Here is a 22,833-nt window from a genome sequence, read left to right as displayed (position 1 = left end):
AAAAATTAATAACAGCAAAAATTTTCTGCTCCGCACATAAGGTCAAAGAAAATCAGTCTTTTCATAATTTTGAATCAGAAATTGACCTATAAGAATTAAATGGGATTGTCATGGGTCATTTTCTTCATTAAACTAACACTTGCATTAACATGTTAAACCACATTAGTGATGAAAGGAGAAAAAATTTGGCTAAGAAAGTCATCATGTCGAAGAGTAAAATTAAATTGATAACTGGCGAATCAACCATGGTGAGTAAGAAATCTGCTTTAATTGTTTTCGTTCAAACTTATATATTTGACAGTGGAGTGAGATATCCCTTAAATTGTTTCTGGACTTGATTGAGCCTGAAAGTGTTACTGCAAAAGAGATATTTGACTCTCTGCTGGATTGTCTCAGTCACATGGCTCAAGCACTTCCTAATTCATTTCACAAATATATGTGGTCTCAATTCAAATCTCAACGATGTCCATTTCCACTTGCAGTGTGCCAAACCCCATGTACTTTTTCTGACAGAATCTCAGTTATCGGTTGATTCAACTACTGCCCATCTCAGATGCCCAAATTATTCGCTGTATGATTCCTTTCGCCTCAAAGGTGGTACTTGTGCATATGTCCGTTCTGATATTCCCTGTCAGAGACTTGGCAATTTGGAATCTTCTCTGGCTTAAATTCTCTCTACCTCATTCTGTCAAATTCATCTGTTGTCCCTACCGTTCTCCCAAATCCACTAATCACTTGGAGCTCTTTGACTTCCTCTCTTTGCAACTTGACTTTCTCCAGTCCAACTTTCCTAACAGTGAGGTAATTTTCCTTGGTGATTTTAATGTTTACAACTCCAGTTGGCTTCCGTTTTCTAGTCACACCGACCCAGCAGGTCGAGATGCTGAGGCTTTTGCAATTACTAATGACCTAGCACAGATTGTTCATTTACCTATAAGAATACCGGACAATCCTAATCATACAGCCAATATGCTTGATCTTTTTCTCACAAACAACCCTTCTAAGTACACGGTCAAAGTGAGAGGTCCTTTAGGCACTTCAGATCACAACTTGGTGATTGTCTCTTCTCCAATGGAACCTTTATCTCATGGCTATTCCCAACCTCGTGTTGTTTGGCATTACAAGAATGCAAAATGGGATGGCCTGCGAGACTTTTTCTTTTCCTTGGTTGGATTACTGTTTCAAAACTTCTGATGTCAACGTTTGCTCAGATCGTATCAGTGAAATTATTCTTGCAGGAATGGAATCCTTTATTCCACACTCCACTTTAAAATCTCATCCTTTATCTAAACCTTGGTTTTCCAATAAATGTGCTAAGGCTGTTCAAGAGAAGAATGTTGCATATTGTAATTGGCTTGTTTCTAATTCTTCAGTTTCATTTTCTGCCTGCACCAAAGCTCGCAACAATTGTAAAGCAATTATTAATCAGTCCAAGCTAGATTTTCAACAGGCTAAGAGTAGAAAACTTGCTTCTTGCCCTAATGGTAGCCGAGCATTCTGGTCTCTTGCCAAAGCTATTGGCCGCAACTTTTGCCCATCTCTGCTACCACCTCTGTCCAGAGGCTCCCACCTCTGTTTCAAAACTTCTGATGTCAACGTTTGCTCAGATCGTATCAGTGAAATTATTCTTGCAGGAATGGAATCCTTTATTCCACACTCCACTTTAAAATCTCATCCTTTATCTAAACCTTGGTTTTCCAATAAATGTGCTAAGGCTGTTCAAGAGAAGAATGTTGCATATTGTAATTGGCTTGTTTCTAATTCTTCAGTTTCATTTTCTGCCTGCACCAAAGCTCGCAACAATTGTAAAGCAATTATTAATCAGTCCAAGCTAGATTTTCAACAGGCTAAGAGTAGAAAACTTGCTTCTTGCCCTAATGGTAGCCGAGCATTCTGGTCTCTTGCCAAAGCTATTGGCCGCAACTTTTGCCCATCTCTGCTCCCACCTCTGTCCAAACCAGATGGTTCTGTTGTCACTTCAGCCAAGGATAAAGCTGACCTGCTAGCATCCCATTTTTCTTCCAGCTCATGTATTAATGATCTTGGTAAAACACCTCCCACCATTCTCAACACGCTCCATTCAATGCCTCCTGTGGTCTTCCGTCAAAAGGATATCAGAAGGATTTTGATGAATCTTGATGCTAAGAAAGCTCCAGGTCCTGATGGTATTTCTCCACTTGTTCTCAAAACCTGTGCTCCTGAACTTACTCCTATTCTTTGCCGCCTTTTTTCACTTTCTTATTCCAAAGGTGTTTTTCCTTCTGCTTGGAAATTTGCTCATATCCAGCCAGTTCCTAAAAAGGGTGACAAATCCCTCCCATCCAATTATCGTCCCATTGCAATTACTTCTACTCTTTCTAAAGTAAAGGGGAAATCAATTAACCACCAACTCTTAAACTACCTAGAAACCTTCTGTCTGATCAACGATCGCCAGTATGGATTCCGTCAGTGTCGATCCACTGGTGATATTCTAGCTTATGTTACCCATTTATGGACTAATTCAATGGAAAGGTTCGGTGAAACACAAGTAGTTGCTCTTGACATCTGAAAGGCTTTTGATCGTGTTTGGCATAAAGGTCTTCTAAACAAGCTTCCATCTTATGGTTTGCCAACTGTTTTTAGTAATTGGTTATCCAGTTTTCTCTCTGATCGCTCACTGAGGCTGATGGTAGATGGCTCTCTGTCTTCTAACTTCTCCACTAATGCCGGTGTCCCCCAAGGTTCAGTTCTTTCCCCCACTCTTGTATATTAATGACCTTCTTCCATTGACTGGAAATCCTATCCATAGTTTTGCCGATGATAGCACATTGCATTCCACTTTCCATTTTGAGAAACCTTGTCCTGCTCAATCAGCTGCAACTTCTCGAAAATCTGCTACCAATTCCTTAAATTCCGATCTTCAGGTAATTTTCCAGTGGGGCAAAGACAACTTAGTTGATTTCAACCCTTCTAAAACTCAGTCTTGTCTTATATCTCGCAAAAAGGATTCTTCTGCTCCTATGCTTATCTTTAGTGACGCTCTGATTTCTAGGCAAAATGATATATCACTTTTGGGGATTACCCTGACTTCTAATCTTCCTTGGCACAAGCATATTACAAATATTGCTTCCTCTGCATCTAAAAAACTTGGTTTTCTCTTTCGCTCCCGGCGTTACTTTTCTTCCAAACAGCTGCTCACTCTGTATAAATCGCAAATCCGCCCTGCCATGGAATATTGTTCCCACATCTGGGGTGGTGCCCCCAAAACCTCTCTCAGACTTCTTGATTCCATTCAGAAGAGGGTAGTTAGGTTAATTAATGATTCATCTCTAACAGTGTCTCTCCACTCACTTTCTCATAGACGTACTGTTTCTGCTGCACGCCTCTTCTACAGATACTTCCATGGGCACTGTTCTTCTGAATTGGCTTCTATAATTCCTGCTCTCTCTTTCAAAACAGTCCGAACACGTGCCGCCACCAGCCAACATCCATTTACTGTCCAACTTCAAACCCACAGAACCAACTTTTCATCTTCCTCATTTATTCATTCAACTGCCGTTTTCTGTAACAACCTTCCTTCATACGTATTTCCTGAAAATTACAATCTACAGGAGTTCAAGTCCAATGTCAACAAATATCTTCTTTCGTCTTCTCAACCTCCAACCCAAGCACAGTACTAAGTATTATAGGTTCTAATACCTCTCGTGTTTGGGGTTCACATGAAACATGAAAAATATGGTATGATGGAAAACTATTTAAAAACTCACTTAGTTTGTGTGACGTGATGGTGAAGCTGTTATGATGGGTAGTAAAAGTGGCATTATGAAACTAATGAAAGAAATTCCCTTCTTTAATAGTGTGGCATTGTGCTAATCATCGATTAGAACTATTAGTTGGTGATACTGTGAAATCTGTTGCAGGTATCGATAGATTTAAAGCATTTATTGAAATCTTTGTGTCATGTATAAAAAATGCCGGAGAATTGTAGTTGTACGCAAACTCACTGGATATTGAATTTTTAAAAATTGGCAGAATTTTAAGCACACAATGGGTGGCGTTGAGTTTCCAGTCTGTTTTGGCTGTTTGGAATAACTATGAGGCATTAGTTAATCGTTTTCAAGAAGCAAAGAATGACTCAATGTGGGACCAAAAAGAAAGATGCACATATGAAGAATTACAGAAGAAAATTACGACTTTAAACTTTTTTTTAGACTTAGGTTTAATGTGTGATGCTCTTCAAGAATTATCAGACTTTAGCTTGGTCTTGCAGGAGCGCTATATAGATCCATTCAGGGCAAATAAAAAAATAGAAATTATTGTACAACTTTTTCACGAAAGGCAAACAGTTCCAGGAGAGTATTACAGAAATATTGGCAAATCTGCTGAAAATCTACGATTTCAAGGAGTTTCACTTTATGGGATAGATTACAGAAATTATTCTCCAATCGATCCAGAAGCTTTCTACAGAACTTTGAAACAATTGGTAGAAAGCAGGCTACTTTAGAGTAAAAATACTGGTTTGACAGCGTCGGCCCAAGTACTTGATAGGAAATGTTGGTCTGAAGATATTAACTCTCGAGTGACATTTGGTGAGAACGAAGTTAGAAAATTGTCAAATAAGTTTCAATTAAATGAAAGAGATACAATTTGTGGATTTTGGGAATACCTAATTGAAAAGACTGTTTTAGAAGAATTGAAGCATTTGATGAACCCTCTGAGTACGATACCAATTTCATCAAGTGAATGTGAACGAGGATTTTCACAAATGAATCTGATTGTCAGCCCAACCAGAGCTTTGTTGGTCCACTTAGGTCCAATTGTAGGTCCACTGCTGACATGCTTTGATCCAGCAAAATGTCTATTCATGGCCGCTTCAGAAATGTCATTCAGCAACAATTGTGACACACAGTAAGAAAAGAAGTCGGCATAGTGTGTCAGATGAAAACTCTATAAAAACTTTATTACAAAATTATTTTACTTATTTTTTATGTACTTATATAATAAATTTATGCTTAATAAACTGTGTGTTAATATACTTAATTTGTTCTTATTCCAAAAACATTTTAAAAAGCACTGGATATTTGTGATAATAGTAAAGCTCTCAAGATGGGTAATTGATTGTTTACCTGCATAAATAGTGCAGTGCAGTTTTAATGTGGAAATATAAGAGTATATAGAGTTTTTAATTTCAAGTTTTTAAAATCTTTAGATTAGGCAAGAAATTGTCAATACACATTGTCTTTCAATTACAATTTTTCTATGCTTATGGATAAAAACTTGCATCTCCACCTAACTGATGCTAATTCACTTGCCCCTTTGAAAAGGCCTCACTTGGCCAGTTGCAAATGTTAGGCACTGCTTACACACTCACAGCACTGAAGGAGATAAGCCCCAAGAATGATGTCCCCATTAAATAACATGTTAGTTTAAATTGCTTATGGTATTGTTTTAGGGGAAAAAATGAAAGTGAAAAAATCTCAAATAATCATAATTCTGCTGTACCATTTGAAATCAACAGTTTCTGGTGGAATTAATTAAATATTTAATCTGTTATTTAATGTATTATTTAAGTAAGTATAAAATTCATTACTGACCAAATGATGGATTCAAGACCAAAAATGCCATTTTAGTACTATTTTGGTAAAAACAATGGAAATGGGACTCGTAAAAACCATTTTGATGAAAGGGTGAGTGGAAACAATAGATATCAAATGTTACCAAAGCTCACTGAGAGGAGACAAATGGAAATTAGGTGACAGGTGGACAGTAGATTATTAATAAATAGACTCATTGTTATAAACTGGGATAGTGGCATGCCTATAGAAATAAAATGTATTTACTTCCTTGGTAAATTTGTCCATAGATCCTCTAAAATGTTGTAATGTCAGCAAATTGTACCTGTCAGCTACAACAAATGATACCTGCCTGGCAATCGTATTGGCTAGGGCAGGGGTGTTCAATCTTTTCCCGTATGGGGGCCGTGTTCAAAGTTAGATTTATTTTGTGGACCGCACAGAGTGATTCGAGAAAAAATTGTCACTTTCTATTTCTTGTTATTCGTAAAAGGAAGTTTCTATTTTCATGTTACCGTTTTTTCTTTTCAAGCTGTGTATTAAAAAAAATGCAAATTCCCAGCACTTATTTATGTGCAACAAATCTATGTCAGTGATTTATATTTTAGATTTTATTAAAATTATAAAAATTACTTACTTTTTTTTTTTTTTTTTTTTTAAATACTTTACTTTTGTTTTAAAAAAATACTTTACTTTTGCTTTTAAATGCTCATTTTAGAAAAATTACAACCTGGAAAGTATCATTGCTTTTCAATATTAAGGTTGTTGTTGTTGTTTGGTTTTTAGGAGCATTAGCAACTAAGGCCATATTGCTCCGGGATATGCGGTGGTCATTCACTGACCTTTCCACATCCTCCGTATTTGGTGGTGACGGGCTCGAACCCCGGTCCAATCAAGAAGCGTGTGCTATGCACTGTTGCTCCTTCCCACCTGGCTACGGAGGCGCCAATATTAAGGTGAATAAATAAATATAATGATTAACCTAAAATTGAAATATTCGAAAATTTTATTAAGTGCAATACCCAATAATATTTACTGGACAACTTAACATTTAATGAGATGATTGAGGCTGGATATTTTTAAATAATTGTTAAAAATTTGGTTGCAAATTTGTGATGCCAATCTCAATACATAATAAATATTATGTCCTGATGGTATTTCTCCACTTGTTTTCAAAACCTGCGCTCCTGAACTTACTCCTGTTCAATGCCACCTTTATTCACTTTCTTATTCCAAAGGTATTTTCCTTCTGCTTGAAAATTTGCTCATGTCCAGCCAGTTCCTAAAAAGGGTGACAAATCCTTCCCATCCACTCTTTCTAAAGTAATGGAGAAATCACTTCACCGCCAACTCTTAAACTACCTAGAAACCTTCCGTCTGATCAGCTATCGCCAGAATGGATTCCGTCAGTGTCGATCCACAGGTGATATTCAGGCTTATGTTAACCATCTGTGGACAGATTCAATGGAAAAGTTCAGTGAAACACAAGCAGTTTCGCTTGACATCTCAAGGGCTTTCGATCGTGCTTGGCATAAAGATCTTCAAAACAAGCTTCCATCTTATGGTTTGTCAATTGTTTTTTGTAATTGGTTATCGAGTTTTCTCTCTGATCGCTTACTGAGGGTGATGGTAGATGGCTCTCTGTCTCCTAACTTCTCCATTAATGCTGGTGTCCCCCAAGGTTCAGTTCTTTCCCTCCATTCTGTTCCTCTTGTATATTAATGACCTTCTTTCATTGATTGGAAATCCTATCCATAGTTTTGCTGATGATAGCGCATTGCAATCCACTTTCCAGTTTGAAAAACCTTGCCCTGCTCAATCAGCTTCAACTTCTCGAATATCCACTGCCAGTTCCTTAAATGCCGATCTCCAGATAATTCTCCAGTGGGGCAATGACAACTTGGTTGATTTTAATCCTTCTAAAACTCAGTCTTGTCTTATATTTTGCAAAAAGAATTCTTCTGCCTCCTATGCTTATCTTTGGTGACACTCCAATTTCTAGGCAAAATGATATATCTCTTTTAGAGATTACCCTGACTTCTAATCTCTCTTGGCACAAGCACATTGCAAATATTGCTTCCTCTGCATCTAAAAACTTGGTTTTCTCTTTCGCTCTCAGCATTACTTTTCTTCCAAACAATTTGTTCCCACATCTGGGGCAGTGCCCCCAAAGCCTCTCTCAGCCTTCTAGATTCCATTCATAAGAGGGCAGTTAGGTTAATTAATGACTCATCTCCAACAGAGTCTCTCCATTCTCTGTCTCCTAGACATACTGTTTCTGCTGCATGCCTTTTCTACAGATACTTCCACGGGCACTGTTCTTCTGAATTGGCTTCTATAGTATGAACCAGAGCTGTAATGCTCAATACGTTCTACGTTGCTATCAATATTTATAAAATAATAAGAGAAGTTTACCTCAATATAGTACGTAGAATACTTCCATGAGTTTTATTGTGTTGAATTGATTTTTAATTATTTTTTAAATTATTTGTTACAGAAGTTCAAGTCTAATGTCAACAGATATCTTCTTTTGTCTTCTCAACCTCCAACCCATGCACGATATTATAGATTCTAATACTTCTCGTATTTGGGGTTTTCATTAAAAAAAAGAAAATGTTCATCTGTTATTCTGTTTCTTTTTAAATATTTATTTGATTTTACGAGTGAAAAAAAATCTGCTTGCAAACATAGGTTGATCCGAACAAAGTAGCCATTTTCATGGCATTTTCTTTTATTAGCAGCAAATCTTCAGATGGGAAAGCCTTGTAGAATCAAATAGTTTATTTTTGCAGTCTATATACTTTTTTTTTAATCATATTTTAGCTTGAAGATCAATAATTTCAAGTTGCAATCTGAGATTGTAGTTTTCAGCCATAGAAGTGAATGGGTTCTCAAACAAAAGCTTATGTGTTTTCATGGGATTTTATATCAGAAAATCGACTTTCAAACTTGTCAAAAAGTAATTGTAATAACAAAAGGTAACAATTCTTTGGAAATGTTTTTCCTTTAGCTCAGTACAACATTCAAAGTGAATTGTCTTGCTCAACTGGGATTTAAATAGTAACAACTTATTCTGAAATGATTTGATGTCACCAAACAAATCAGACCAATTTTCCTTTCCCTTGTAGTTTTAAATTGAGAGCATTTAAATGACTAGAAATGTATGTATGAATTGCAAGATCAAACAGCCACTTCACATTTGATAGTGGTTTTATTGGTTTCCCTTTTTCTGTGTTGAAACATTCGGTGATGTTTCAACAGCCACATTAAGGCCATGTGATCTTGTAAAATTTACAGTTGAAATAGCCACATTCATAGCATGTTGGAGATGCAATATTTTCCCTTAAAGAGCTTCTTGATGCACAATGCAGTGAATTCCAATCAGAGTTTCAGCTCCGATATCTATTATTTTCTTGGTTATATGTTTTCCAAAAGTTATTTGAACAAATTCTTTCCAATATCTTCTACTCTTCGCATGATTGTTTGTCGAGACACACTAATGTCTTTTATCATTGTTCATTTCTCCGGACAAATTTCTTCCACAGCTTTTAGCAAACAACATTTAACACATTCACCATCACTGAACGGTTTACTTTCAAAAGTGATCGAATGTGCAACTTGATAACTGGCACGTACAGCAGTAAATTTCTTGATGATACGTTTTCAGTATGTTTTGTTGTTTTCTTAATTCGTTTTGTAACTTTGAACACTTTTCTTTTCGCAGTACTCCTTTATTTTGATCATAAGATTCATGATCAGTGTAATTTGAAATTATATTCTTTAAAAACTCACACAGTCTCCTGATACACCAAACACACTGCTTTTTCGTGGTAATCAATGAAGAAATAGTCTTCAATTCACCTTGGATCAAAAACGCAACACTCCAAATCGATTTTCCCCTTTTGGAACATTTTTAAGAATAATTTTTTACAGTCTAGCTCGAGGCTGGAATGCCTGTACATGCAGCGGCGATCGATGCTCTTTTAGTTCACTTTCTGCACGTCCCTTATAAAAATTATTTGTGGGCCGGATCTGGCCCGCAGGCCTTAGGTTGGACACCACTGGTCCAGGGAATATTAGCACTGGTAGAGGCATATGATGCAAGAAAGTAATCTTATGCAGCATCAGCCAAAAAAAAAAACGCTCCCATTTCACCCCTCCATTCGTTCCAAATACCTGTACAGCTCAGCCTTAAATTTATTTAGGCCATCAACTTCCACAACAAAGGATGGAAGTCTTCCACCAACCAACTGCCCGCTGGCTAAAGGCAAACGTCTGCACATCTATCCTACACCTGTCTTTCCTCAATTTGAATTTATGCCCTCTCAGGTGATTATTCTGAGCAAGAGGAAGAATCCCATCAGCATTGAGCATGCTCAAACCATTCAAGGCTTTATACACCTCAATCAGATCACCTCGCAGGTGCCTAGTCTCCAGACACTGTAATTGCAAAATGTAAGCCTTTCTTCGTAAGAGCAACTCTTTGTTCCATTCACTAATCTTGTTGCCCTTCTCTGTACTTGTTCCAACAGCTCTCCATCCTTCTTAAAATGAGACCTCCAGACCTGTATACAGTACTCAAGGTGTGGCCTGACCATTGCCTTATTCAAAGAGATAATCACCTCCTTATCCCTACTAGAAAAATTCCTGTATATCATTGACAAGATATTATGAGCTACTCTTGCAAACCATCTGCACTGCTCAGGAAATTTCATATCTGCCTGCACAATTATCCCCAGGTCCTTTTCGTTCTCTACCACTGTCAGTGTAGTTCCACAGAGTCGATATGTTACTCTGGGGTTACTGATTTCCATATGTAGTACTTTACATTTGCCACCTCTGAGCCCATCTGCTCAGCTTTTCTAGATCCTGTTGCAGCAGCGTACTGTGATTAGTGTCTTTAACAACCCCGCCAACCTTTGTATCGTCTGCAAGCTTGGACATTAAGCTTGATATACCATCATCAATATCATTTATAAATACAGAAAACAACACTGAACCCTGAGGGACTCCACTAATAACATTAGTCCACGATGAGCAGTGTCCATTGATTACCACTCTCTGTCTTCTCCCACTCAACTATCCCTTTATCCATACCATAGCAGCAATTTGCCTCCAATGCCACACTGCTCCAATTTGTTCAACAGTCTTCCATGTGTATCAAAAGCCTTTCTAAAATCCAAATATATGATATCAAAGTTATTTTCTGCATCCAGTTCCTTTGTGACCACATCATAGTATCCAATCAAATTGGTCAGGCAATACTTTCCCCTAACAAAACCATGCTGTGTCCGGGCTATAACTGAAGTCTTGTCTAGATGAATCTGCAGTGCTTCTTTAACCAGTGCATCCATTAATTTTCCTGGAACAGAAGTTAAACTAACAGGTCTGTAATTACTTGTGTTGCCCTTTGATCTTCCTTTGTGAATTGGGGTCACGTTTGCACATCTCCAGTCCATGGGTACCTCCCCTGAGTCCAAAGAAGCTCTCATAATTATGGCTAAGGGTTTGCTTACTTCCTTTGCTGCCTCCTATAATATAACCTCCTTTAATATATCTATATTAGTAAATAGAGTTAAGACCCATAGGGTCTAACAATAACTACAATTATCTGTTAAAAGTGGTGCAGTGGCAATATAAACTTCAGCTTTTGAGTAATTATTTGTCACAATATTTGAGAAACTCAAAACTTGTGCATACACGTTCAAAGCTTTTGAAAATTACCTTTTGACACTTTTCTTTTTCAGAACTACTTTGTGTTATTAATTGGTATTAGTACTTTATTTAATTATTTTCATTAGTATTGAATACTAATAATGAACAAAAAAAATCTAGCATGATGAAAAGGTGTTCAGTTTTCTGGTGAAACTGATCTCCAGATGGCACGTGAAACAATGCAGAAAAAAAGAAAAATTTTCAACAGTTTACTGTGTTTTATTTATTTATTAATATTTTTTTTTCATTCAGTTACAGCCATTTCAATTGGAACACCTGGCCTGAATAGCCAGATACACCAGAAATTCCAAACAAAAGCCAATTATTTCTACAGCAGTAATTTATTTAGTATTAGTATAAGATTTAGTGATGATAATCTTTCTGGCAAAAAAGATAGTTGACATTTCTACCACATATCTGTCAACTGCGGACAAAGTGCACAAGGGGATTGAGTCTCCTACAAGCCATTTTGTTCAATAATTTGTCCAGAAGCAGACCTCTGCACCTTACTCTGCGTATATTATGCACTTGTCTGGCCTAAATTAGATTATGGGTCCCAAAAAACAGCATATTATGATGGCTAGACCTAATTCACTATCAAGCCATCATTGCTACTAGAGCTTTTAAAACATCACCCTGTCCTTTATATATTGAAGCAGTTGAACCACCACTATCCCTCCAGTGAAAGCAATTGTCACTAAAATATACTTTTAAACTGAAATCCCTGCCAGACAATCGTACATGAACATCCATTTTCGAGCCACTGTGGGGAACTATAACACCGTGAGACTGCCAACTGTCCCTTTGGTATCCATTTCCAAGATCAGCTCAGAGAGCTTAATATCATGGTAGACAATGTAGCCCGGTCACTAAGGCAACTTCTTCTACCTGGCTTGCTCAGTTACTATCATGCGACTTCTCCATTAAAAATTGGGGTAAGGCCATCAACCCATCTTCTGTCTGCCGACAAAGCTATGCTGCCCGCCGAGCCAAGTGTCTTTACTGATGGCTCAAGTCCAGCGTCATCTTTTGGATCTGCTGCCATCTTCCCAGATAACACTATATCTGGGAGGAATTCCCTGCGAATGTAGCATAGAATTAGCCTTGGATCACATTAAAATCCATAAGTACCAAAGGTGTCGTACTGGTAGTGAATCACCCTGTATATATAATATTTTATTTTATTTTATTTTTTTCACTCACACTCATTCATCTTTTTCTCACACACCAGGTTGGGATGCAATGATGTGTAATGTAAATTTAAATACTAATTAAAATTAAATAAATTAAACTAATTTTAAAAAAATTTAAATACTAATTAAAACTGTAGCATTTATGGTTTGTGTTCTTTTTCTCACACACTTACACTTTCATTCATTCTTCTGGCTTTCATTGTAGGTGGTAGATGACTTTCATCAACCGGTGAAATACCACCACTTTGCTTATTGGAGGCTTGAAGTGGTGAAACCCATGTTTAGTCTCTAGAGCAAAGTTTCCGGCATCCCCCTCCCCCCATACTTCTCCTTCAACCCATGCACGGTACTAAGTACTATAGGTTTTGATAACTTTCGTGTTTGGGGTTTTCGTAAAAAAAAAAAAAAAAAAAAAAAAAAATTTCATTTATTCAACTCTTGCTTTCTGCACTGCCCTCTCTAGGCACCTCAACTTACTGTTATTCTTCAGTTGTGGTGCAGGCCTAGCCACAAGTTTTTTGCAGGCCAGGGGAGAATGCAGTGATAGTGTTTGTGTTGTTAGTAAATGTTTGTTAGTATATATAAAGTAATGTAAGTTTTTTTTTTAACTCTGTATTTTTTTGGCCAATTACATTTGCTCTTCCACTCATTCCCATTCACTCTCTCTTTCCCTCATGCTAGGTCACTCTTTCTTTCGCCAAAACTGCCATTTATTCCCTTTTACCATAATTCCTAGTTCACTCAGTGCCCAGCCTATTCATTCTACCTTTCATTCTCATTCCTTCATTCTACATTACATCCCTTTGCTACTAGCTTACTGATATTTTTCAGCTAATCTGCTTCCCTGGCTGCCTGTACATCTCCCTCCCTATGTGGTTACTTATTTGGCATGGGGCCCCAGGTTCCTACACACATAGCAGTGTAGTCCTGGGGAGGTTTGTTATGTCAGGTTTCTGTCAGGGTGCAGAATACTGCTATCCTGACAGTTTTTAAGTCATTATCTGGGCATGGTGGGAAATTTGGGCAATTTTAACTATTGATTAATTGCTGGGGGGGGCTAAATTGCCATTCTTTGGATAGTTCTGTATATTTCAAATACTTTCTGTGTGAAAGATGTAACGGCTTTATAATTTGACTCTTCTATGATGAACAGATGTTCTTCTCCCCTGGGAAGGGGGCAATCTGTGCTATTAGCTCTGTTCTTGGGATGTCATATATTATACATTCATATAGAATGTGTGCCCAGTCTTCACTCTCGCCACAGGTGCAGTTTGGATCATCAGTCAGGTCTAAGGAGGTTAGTTTTGCGTTTAGGGAGCCTTGACCTGTCAATATAAATGTTGCAAAAAGTCCAGGGGCATACCACTTAGGTGGCTTTGGGCTAACAATTGCCATCTGTGATAGAAACCGTTTGGTAACCAGACCTCTGGTTTCCTTCTCCCACTTTGTTTGCCATAGGTCATGGAGCTTTGTGGCTATTCTTTTTTTTTTTTTTTTTTCATCATTGAAGGTGTTGGTTGTATCAAGGACTATCCCCAGAAATTCTGTGGGTATGCCCTTTTTAAATCTATAATAGAAGCCTCTTTTGGCTACTTCCAGGTAAAGTGGGAGAGCTCCGGCCAGCAACTGTAGCGCAGGTGTGCTTACTGTGCGACATGCTCTGGTAATAGTGAGTAGTATTGTCTTGATTCTATTGATTCAAAGAATCAATACTTTGTATTGATTCTAATTTGTTCCTATTTCTTACTATGGCCGAGCAGGTGAACCACGCACTGGCTCCATAGGTGATAACAGGTAGGAACGCTGCACGGTATGTGATTGCCAGGGTCTTTCTTTTGAGCCCCCAGTCTGCTCGACTGATCCTGGCAATCACCTGCATAATTTCTCGCTTTCTTCGTCAAGTAGATCAAATGGGGGTAAAAAGTTAATTTTGAATCAAAGACTACTCCAAGATATTTTAGTTCTGTTACCATTTTTATAATGGTCATATTAATTTTGATTTGTGGACGTCTTTTATGTCCAAATTGCCTTTTAAAAGTATTTGTTTGCAAAAGGTAACACTCACGAGTTAACTTTTGTAAGGAAAATCATGTCATCTGCAAAGGCCAGGCCAGGGACCCAGATTCAAGGCCAGAAATTCGTCCAGAACAATGTTCCAGAAGAAAGGGCCAAGGATTGAACCCTGCGGGGAGCCTTTATTCACAGGGTGTGTCAATTCCTGGAACCTTGTCCATACTAACTTCCGTCTGTAAGGTAGCTGCTTATTACCTTATAGAGGTTTTGTGGGTGGGGCATTTGCCTGGCGGAGTCTCCTAAGGACACTAGGCCACCATAATGAGTCAAATGCCCCAGAAAAGTCAATGGAGATTGTCAGTATATATTTTTCTTCTGAGTTTTTAACTGTTGTCAGTAGGTGGTGCATGGCATCTTCCGTAGAGTTGCCCTGCTTAAAACCATACTGATTGTCACAATGTAAACCTGCTTCCATGTAGTACTGAGCTAATCTACTATATATTAGCCTTTCATATATTTTCCCTAGTACAGGGAGTAGGGCTGTTGGTCTATAGGATTTGGGATCAGTAGGCAGTTTCTCGGGGGTTTTGAGAATTAATCTTAACACAGCTTTTCCATATTTTTGGGAATATACCTTCTGTCATACAGTTATTATATAGTGCTATTAATTTTTCTGGTGCTATTTCCACTAATTTTTGATAATCTCAACCTCTAAGAGGTCAAAACCTGGGCATTTATTGTTTTTGGTCTTAGATAGTGCTATTTCTAAGTCTTGTATAGTAAACAGAGATTGAATATTGGCATTGTCATATTCAGTGTTTTCTTTTATAATGTCTAGCTGGGTGGGGGAATGTTCCCCAGTTTCAGTCTGAATAATACTGTCTAGGATGTTATTTACAGAATCCGCCCAACACAGGGTTGGGGTTCCATCTGGTTTGACATTAGTTTCCAAGACATCTCCTCTTGGCAGCTTGTTGGTTACTATTCTGTAAACAACTCCCCCAAGGATTATTGTTTTCAGTAGTTCCCACCAAGTGCCTCCAGCATTCCTTTTTCTTGTCTCTTATGAGGGCTATATACTGATTCCTGAGAGTTCTATAAGAATCTCTCTGCATCCACCGGGCACCTCCGTAGCCAGGTAGGCAGGAGCAGCAGTGTGTAGCACACGCTTCTTGATAAGACCGGGGTTCAAGCCCGTGACCACCAAATACGGAAGATGCAGAAAGGTCAGGGAATGACCACCGCATATCCCCAGAGCAATATGGCCTTAGTTGCTAATGCTCCTAAAAACCAAATAACATAACATAACATAACATCAGTGCATCCACCTCATTTTGTGGCCAAGATGTTCTGGCTCTGAAAATTTCTCCTAGCCTGGTGCACCCTTCTCCCGAGTATAGTCAGTTCAGGGCACCACTAGGGGTGCCCTGAACTGCTTCCTCGGCTTTTTCCGTGGGATAGACAGGTTTGCTGTTTTTATTAAAATGTTTGTCATAGTCAGTGCTTGCTCGTCTGGGCTACAGTTGTCTGATCTAGACTACTCATTTTCCTGTTTTTGCAGCTCAGCTGCTGTATATTCTGCGAAAATCTGCCAGTTTACCTTTTTTGAGGTTATACCTTTTGGTACCCAACAAGGAGTGTTGGGTTATTTGTAATTGCCTGTTTAGTTTGAAGGTGATGGCTCTATGATCTGATGTGGTCCAGGCTGGCTGGGCGAATAGCTGCTGTTCACCTAGGCATTGGCTCCACTAGCTGTCAAAAGACATCCATTGGGCCATCTATTCAACTGTCATCTATTCTGCACTGTTGGGATAGATGACAATCGTATGTGCATACGCTACACTTCCCATTTCAAAACATCCTCCACGTGTTTAGCTAGATTGAAGTTAGTTGAATTTGGAGGCCAATCAAAGATGGTGATATCTTCACTGTGTTCCTTGAACCACTTATGCACTGTGGCTCTGGTGAAACGGTGCATTATTGGGGTACCATTTCATTGGAGCCACACTGTGCATGAATGGGCCCAATGAAATGGTGTATTATCATCTTGGAAAATCCTGTTTCTGTCTGGTAAAATATTAAATATGGCAGGATGCACATGGTCTCCTAAGAGCTGCCGGTAAACTTCACCAGTGAAACGTTGTTCCATATGCACCTGGAGTCCTAGTTCTTGCCAGCAAAACATGGCACATATTAAGCAACAATTCCACTTGCCTGTATAGGGGGTACCATGCACGATCGATCCATGGATTTGTGTTGTTTGCATTCCACATGAAAGTATCCATCAGTGTGTCACACTAGGTACACTGGCACCTCTGTAGCCAGGTGGGCAGGAGCAGCAGTGCGTAGCACATGCTTCTTGATTAGACCGGGGTTCGATCCCGTGGCCACCAAATATGGAGGATGCAGAAAGGTCAGGGAATGACCACCGCATATCCCTGGAGCAATATGGCCTTAGTTGCTAATGCTCCTAAAAACCAAATAACAACAACAACACTAGGTACTTGAACTCATTTGACTGGCACACTTGTTTCCAGTCCTCCAGTGTGTTGCAGACACCATGGTATTTGCTGTCATTGATGATCAGTGGTGAGGAGAGGGTGTCTTTTGGGTTTTATGTTGTGGAACTTCATATGTTCGAGTGTGTGGTGCATTGTCATTTGGGATATTGTTTTTTGCATTCCTCATATTGTGTTGCGATGTCACCTGTCACACAATGACTTTTCGTTGGGCCCATACAACTTTCTTAACTGCAAACATCCACCTTGCATAATCATTTACATTTCGTCAGTGAGAGATAGTTTAACCTGTTCAACACCATTCTTTGTACACCTTAACTACAGTGGGCTGCAAACAACTGACGACGTATGCATTCTAAAACATGGAAGCATTCGATGCAAGAACTCCCACAGTTGTGCTCTTTTGAAAAAAAAAAAAAAACTCTGATATATCTTTACTACATCCCATAACTGCTACTTTATCATTAGGACTTATATGACCAGATGTACATTACCACCGCTCGCTCTAGCATGTTTTTTTTTTTTTTTTTTTACATTATTTATTTTGTTCTCTAGGCTAAGTTTGTAATTTGATCTCCATCTGCTAGAGTTTAATACTTTTTTTTTTCTGATTTTTTTTTTTTTTTTTCCCTTAGGATTCTAAAATTTAAAACAGTAAAAAAAAAAAAAAAATAAGCAATCAATAATGACGGACATGGCACACACAAATTGCACAAGTGAATTACTGAGTAACAAGTTTACGAAGCTTAAAAAATAGGGATGAAGAGAAAATTCTGAAAATTTATATTTTTTATATGACTGAAGATTTCAGTGAAGGGACACACATTTCACCATAATAATGTAAAAACCCACAGAATTTCAGCTGTTGGTATTATTACAAATGCAGTAAGATTGAGTTTACTACCTGTTTATAATAGATTGCACTAACAGAAAAGTCCAATAAACTTGAAACTGTAAATTGTCTTTATTGTTTTATAGTAGCGACCTCCAGAAATGTGCTTTAGTAAAATGTGAGTTCACGTGAGGTGAAAACAGTGAGTTTCCACCTTAATCCTGTGAAGTTCTTTACAGAAAATGTCCTTTTGACCGTTATCATGGTGCCAACTAAGAGAATAAGTGACAGCGGTACTAGTAAATCTACCAAGAAAAGGAAAGCGATTGATCTGCATCAGATTTGATTTGATTTGATTTAAGAATTCTTGGCGCAAGAGCTACTGTGGCTAAAATGCACCTGTATGATTTTATATAATGGTTTTGTTCTAATTCATATATTGCTGCTAATAATTTCTGCATCAGAAAATTAAAATAATAAAAATGTACAAAAATAGTCAAACATTAACAAGTATCGTGCAGAATTTAGATTTGTCAATGTCAACAGTGAACACAATAATAAAGGACAAAGACAGAATATGAGAAGTGGTGAAGGGATCAGCACCAATGAAGTCAACTAATAATAACCAAGGCTACGAAATACATATCAGTATTTAACATTCAATACTTTACAATTTACAGTTTTTAACATATCAGTACAATAACATTCATTCTTTCTTCCACTGTGGCTACTTCACCACTGTCCCCAGTTAGTTTTTAATTGAACTAATTAAAAATTTATAATTAATATATAACTAATTAACTGAAAAATATATAACTGTTTTTCTTCATTCTTCTGAGATTATTATGTGGATTTTGTAATTTCGGCATATCAGGGATATAGAAGCAATATTTTATTAGTCATTCCCTAGTTACGTAAAACTCAACTTACGCAAGAAGTCGCCGACTGGGCTAGCCAGGTGGGTAAAGTGCCTGTCTGGCAACCCAAAGGTCGCGGGTTCGAATTCCGCCTCGAGCTTGGATCAGAGTAAAATGCAAAATCTTTGGGAGGTGCATTATGGCCACAGAAGCCAATGCGCCAACAACTAACAAAGAGAAAAAAAAAAAAAAAAAGTTCTGGAACGTATGTCGGGGACTTACTGTACTGATAACTGATAAACTTCTTTATTGAAATACGTGAAATATAATACTGTAGCAACAGTAACAAATATACTTCATTGAAAGAAATAATTCTTCCTTTGTTAGAAGTCATTAGATTTCTTAGTTAAACGTGCATTTGTCTTTGTATTAATTAAAAGCTTGCAAGTTGATCTATCCAAACAGTTACAACTGTGATCACCAGATTAAATTTAAAAAAAAGTATCACTAGCTGTTTCACTTTGTCAGAATTTTTTTTTTTAGTGTCTGTGTTTTATCAGAATTATACCATCATGAAGTCATCCTCAGTACACATTACAAAATGTGAGAGAGATCTCACCATTTTGATAAAGTGAAAGTAGTTGATGCCAGTTCCAGAAAGAACAGATGTTTTTGAGGAGAAATTCTTCTTCAGTAGTGAAACATTGCCTCTAAGTAAAGACATTTTCTTCTTGTTACAGGATGCTGTACACCTTTCTTGAAATTAGGTGGTCAAACCAAAATGGCTGATTTTCTCAAAATATTGACAAATGAAGAAGTACATTCATTCATCCACTTTCTGTATGCCAAAGGGGCTAAGGCCATAGAAATTCAGCAACTACAAGCTACATATGGACCCAACAGTCATTCTAAGAACAGTCCGTTTTTGATGAAATATGTTCAAACAGTGCAGAGCAAACCTTGCAGAAGAACTGTGCACAAAACAGTAGCTACAATGGTGTATATATATATGGGTGATGTTTTCCCACCACACAGTTCTGACTTTGCCTATTTCACTTGTATGTTCAAGCCTTTGTGGAAACATCTGACAAGAAACTAATTCGCTGATGAAGTTAAACAACACATTGAAACTTAGTTGAATAGGAATGTTTTTAAACCTCATGACAGTGGTATGACTACGCTCGTGATGTCACAGGATAAATTTGTGGAACACTGTGATGGATGCAAAGTAATGCAGTAATGCACTATTATGCAAAGTAATGCAATAATGTGGCTTAATTTATGTATAATTTCATTGTTCTGTGGTTAAATGCTCTTCCTCAAAAACATATATTATCTTACTTTTTAAGCAGTCATAGATGTCATCTGAATTTGGATAATTATTGAAATTTCATGATCTGTGAAATTTAAACAGGTACCATGCTATATGCTTACATAACTCAGCTGGGATCTTTCATTTTTCCAGGGTCTATTTTTAGCACAGAATAGAATACTTCAGTATAGTTTTGAACAAATATGTAGAATAGAATAAAAGTTGGCATTCCCATCTTTCTGTTATAGCCTGAGAAAAACAGTTTTCTAACATAGTTTTAGTTATTGCATTACTTCGAAACAAATAGACCCTCCCAAAAGAGAAGTATTTATTTAAAAGAGATTACCACCCTACAGCTGGTGCAACTGTACTGCTGTCTCATTAGAGAGCAGAAAACCCCAGATATTGTAAACTGACAATTCTGATAATTCTTATTTCTTTCGGGCTAATTAGGAAGATAACAATGGCAGCATACCTATAAATCCTTTTGCTGGTTTTTGCTGTTTGTTGTCCATCTCATCTTTGATGAGAGCAATATTGTTGGGTTGTAGAACATTAATTTTTTTTTTTTGTTTAAAATGCTACTACTCTTTTGGGATGGGGTATTTTTTGGAAGTGGTGGGATAATTGTGACACTCATTGAAAAGGAGATATTGCCTGTACTTAAAATTTTAAAAGTAAATTAGATTAATTAAATACGATAAATTTTGTTAATTTTTTTCGAATTTTAGGGTATGCATATACAGTCATCATATTCAGGAATCCATATAGTTGGAGGAGTAAAATTTCAAGTAAGTTATCATTCTATGTTTGATTATTTCATTCTTGTGGGATATAATATGCAATAATTATCTCAGATTTTTGGATATGATCCTTTCAAAACATAGTAATGGTAATAGTAATCGTGGCATGTGATGCAAGAAAGCAAGCGTATGAGCTTATGTAGCATCAGCCAAAAAAAAAAATTCACACAACCTCTAAATGTTTGTCCAGTTCCTCCTTAAATTTATTTAACCTATCAACTTCCACAACGACAGATGGAAGTTTATTCCAGCAATTAACCGCTGGCTAAAGGCAAATTTCGGCACATCTATTCTACAGCTCTCTTTCCTCAATTTGAATTTATGCCCCCTTAGGTTCATAATCTGAACAAGTGGAAGAATCCCATCAGAATTCAGCGTGCTCAACCCATTCAAGGCCTTATACACCTCAATCAGATCACCTCGCAAGTGCCTAGTCTCCAGCCACTGCAGTTTGCAGAACTTAAGCCTCTCTTGGTAAGAGAGGCTTAAGCTCTTATTCTTATTCCCCTTGCCAATCTTGTTGTCCTTCTCTGTACACGCTCAAGCAAATCTACATCCTTCCTAAAATGAGGCCTCCAGACCTATATGCAGTACTCAAGGTGAGGCCTGACCATTGCCTTGTACAGAGGGACAATCAGGACAATCATCTCCTTTTCCCTGCTAGTAAAATTCCTGTATATCATTGACAAAACCCCATGACCTGCTCTGGCAGCCTGTCTTCAGTGTAGCATAAAAACAAACAAAATGGAAATATATTTTTGTAACTTCCTTTTAGTGCGAGAAAAAGATACAACAGGCAGAAAGCATGAGGTTGGCCAATTATTAAGTAAATTTTTTGATTTTTAACTGAGAGGAACTTATTGTTTCATTTTCTGTGCTATGACATCCTGGATTTTCTATACATCTGATCCTGCTATTATGTGCAACATATTGGTGAGCACAAACTAGAGATGTGAAATTTATCCACAATTCACAAAAGGGGATCAAAGGGTGACAGGAGTAATTACAGACCTGTTAGTTTAACTTCTGTTCCAGAGAAAATAATGGAGTCACTAGTTAAAGAATCACTGCAGGATCATCGAGACAAGACTACAGTTATAGTTCAGATACAGCATGGGTTTGTTAATGACAAGTCATGTCTGACCAATTTGATTGGCGCTATGATGTGGTCACAAAGGAACAGGATGCAAAAAAAATAATTTTCATATCATATACTTTGATTTCAGGAAAGCTTTTGATACTTTTGCACATGGAAGATTGTTGTACAAATTGGAGCAGTATGGCATTAAGGAGAAGTTGCTGCTATGGATAAAGGGATGGTTGAGTGGGGGAAGACAGAGTGGTAATCAACAGACACTGCTCTTCGTGGACTAATGTTATTAGTGGAGTTCCCAGCGCTTGGTGTTGGACCCATTGTTGTTTTCTATATTTATCAATGATATTGATGAAGGTATATCAAGCTTAATGCCCAAGTTTGCAGATGATATGAAGGTTGGAAGGTATGTTAATGACAGTATGCTACTGCAACAGGATCTAGAAAAGTTGGACAGATGGGCTGAGAGGTGACAACTGAAGTTTAGCATTGACAATGTAAAGTACTGCATATGGGTAGCAGTAACCCAAGAATAACATACCAACTATGTGGTACTACACTCGGGGTAGTGGAGACTGAAAAAGACCTTTGGGGATAATTGTGCAGTCAGATATGAAGTTTCCTGAGCACTTCAGACAGGCTCCCAAAGCAGCTCATAGGATCTTGTGATCTCATAGTGATATATACAGGAATTTTGCCAGCGGGAATAAGGAGATGGTTATCCCCTTGTATAAGGCAATGGGTCAGGCCACACCTTGAGTACTGCATACAGGTCTGAAGGCCTTTTTAGAAAGTTTGATTCTTTATAGAATTCAAATTTGGTTGTATAAAGCAGCTGATTCTAATAACCAGTGATCATTATAACTGGCATTTACTGTATATACATTATGGTCATTGTGTGCTTTCTGTCTATCAGTGTAATTTCTCTATAAGTTTTCCCCTCT

The 22,833-nt window shown here is 37.6% G+C and overlaps 1 protein-coding gene across 1 annotated transcript in view; it reads left to right on the top strand.

Moving 5' to 3' along the window:
- The window catches only part of cnk (connector enhancer of ksr), a 327,711-nt gene that overhangs the window by 78,953 nt on the left and 225,925 nt on the right, over positions 1-22,833 (top strand). Inside the window, exon 6 of the mRNA XM_090389913.1 lies at positions 20,725-20,784. Coding sequence (XP_090246039.1) covers positions 20,725-20,784 — 60 coding nt within the window. The remainder of the gene's footprint in view (positions 1-20,724; positions 20,785-22,833) is intronic.

This window comes from Mastigoproctus giganteus, chromosome 1 (genome assembly GCF_048544385.1).
Source record: "Mastigoproctus giganteus isolate SK-2022 chromosome 1, ASM4854438v1, whole genome shotgun sequence".
Classification (NCBI taxonomy): Eukaryota; Metazoa; Arthropoda; class Arachnida; order Uropygi; family Thelyphonidae; genus Mastigoproctus; species Mastigoproctus giganteus.
This window is presented reverse-complemented; position numbering and strand designations above follow the sequence as displayed.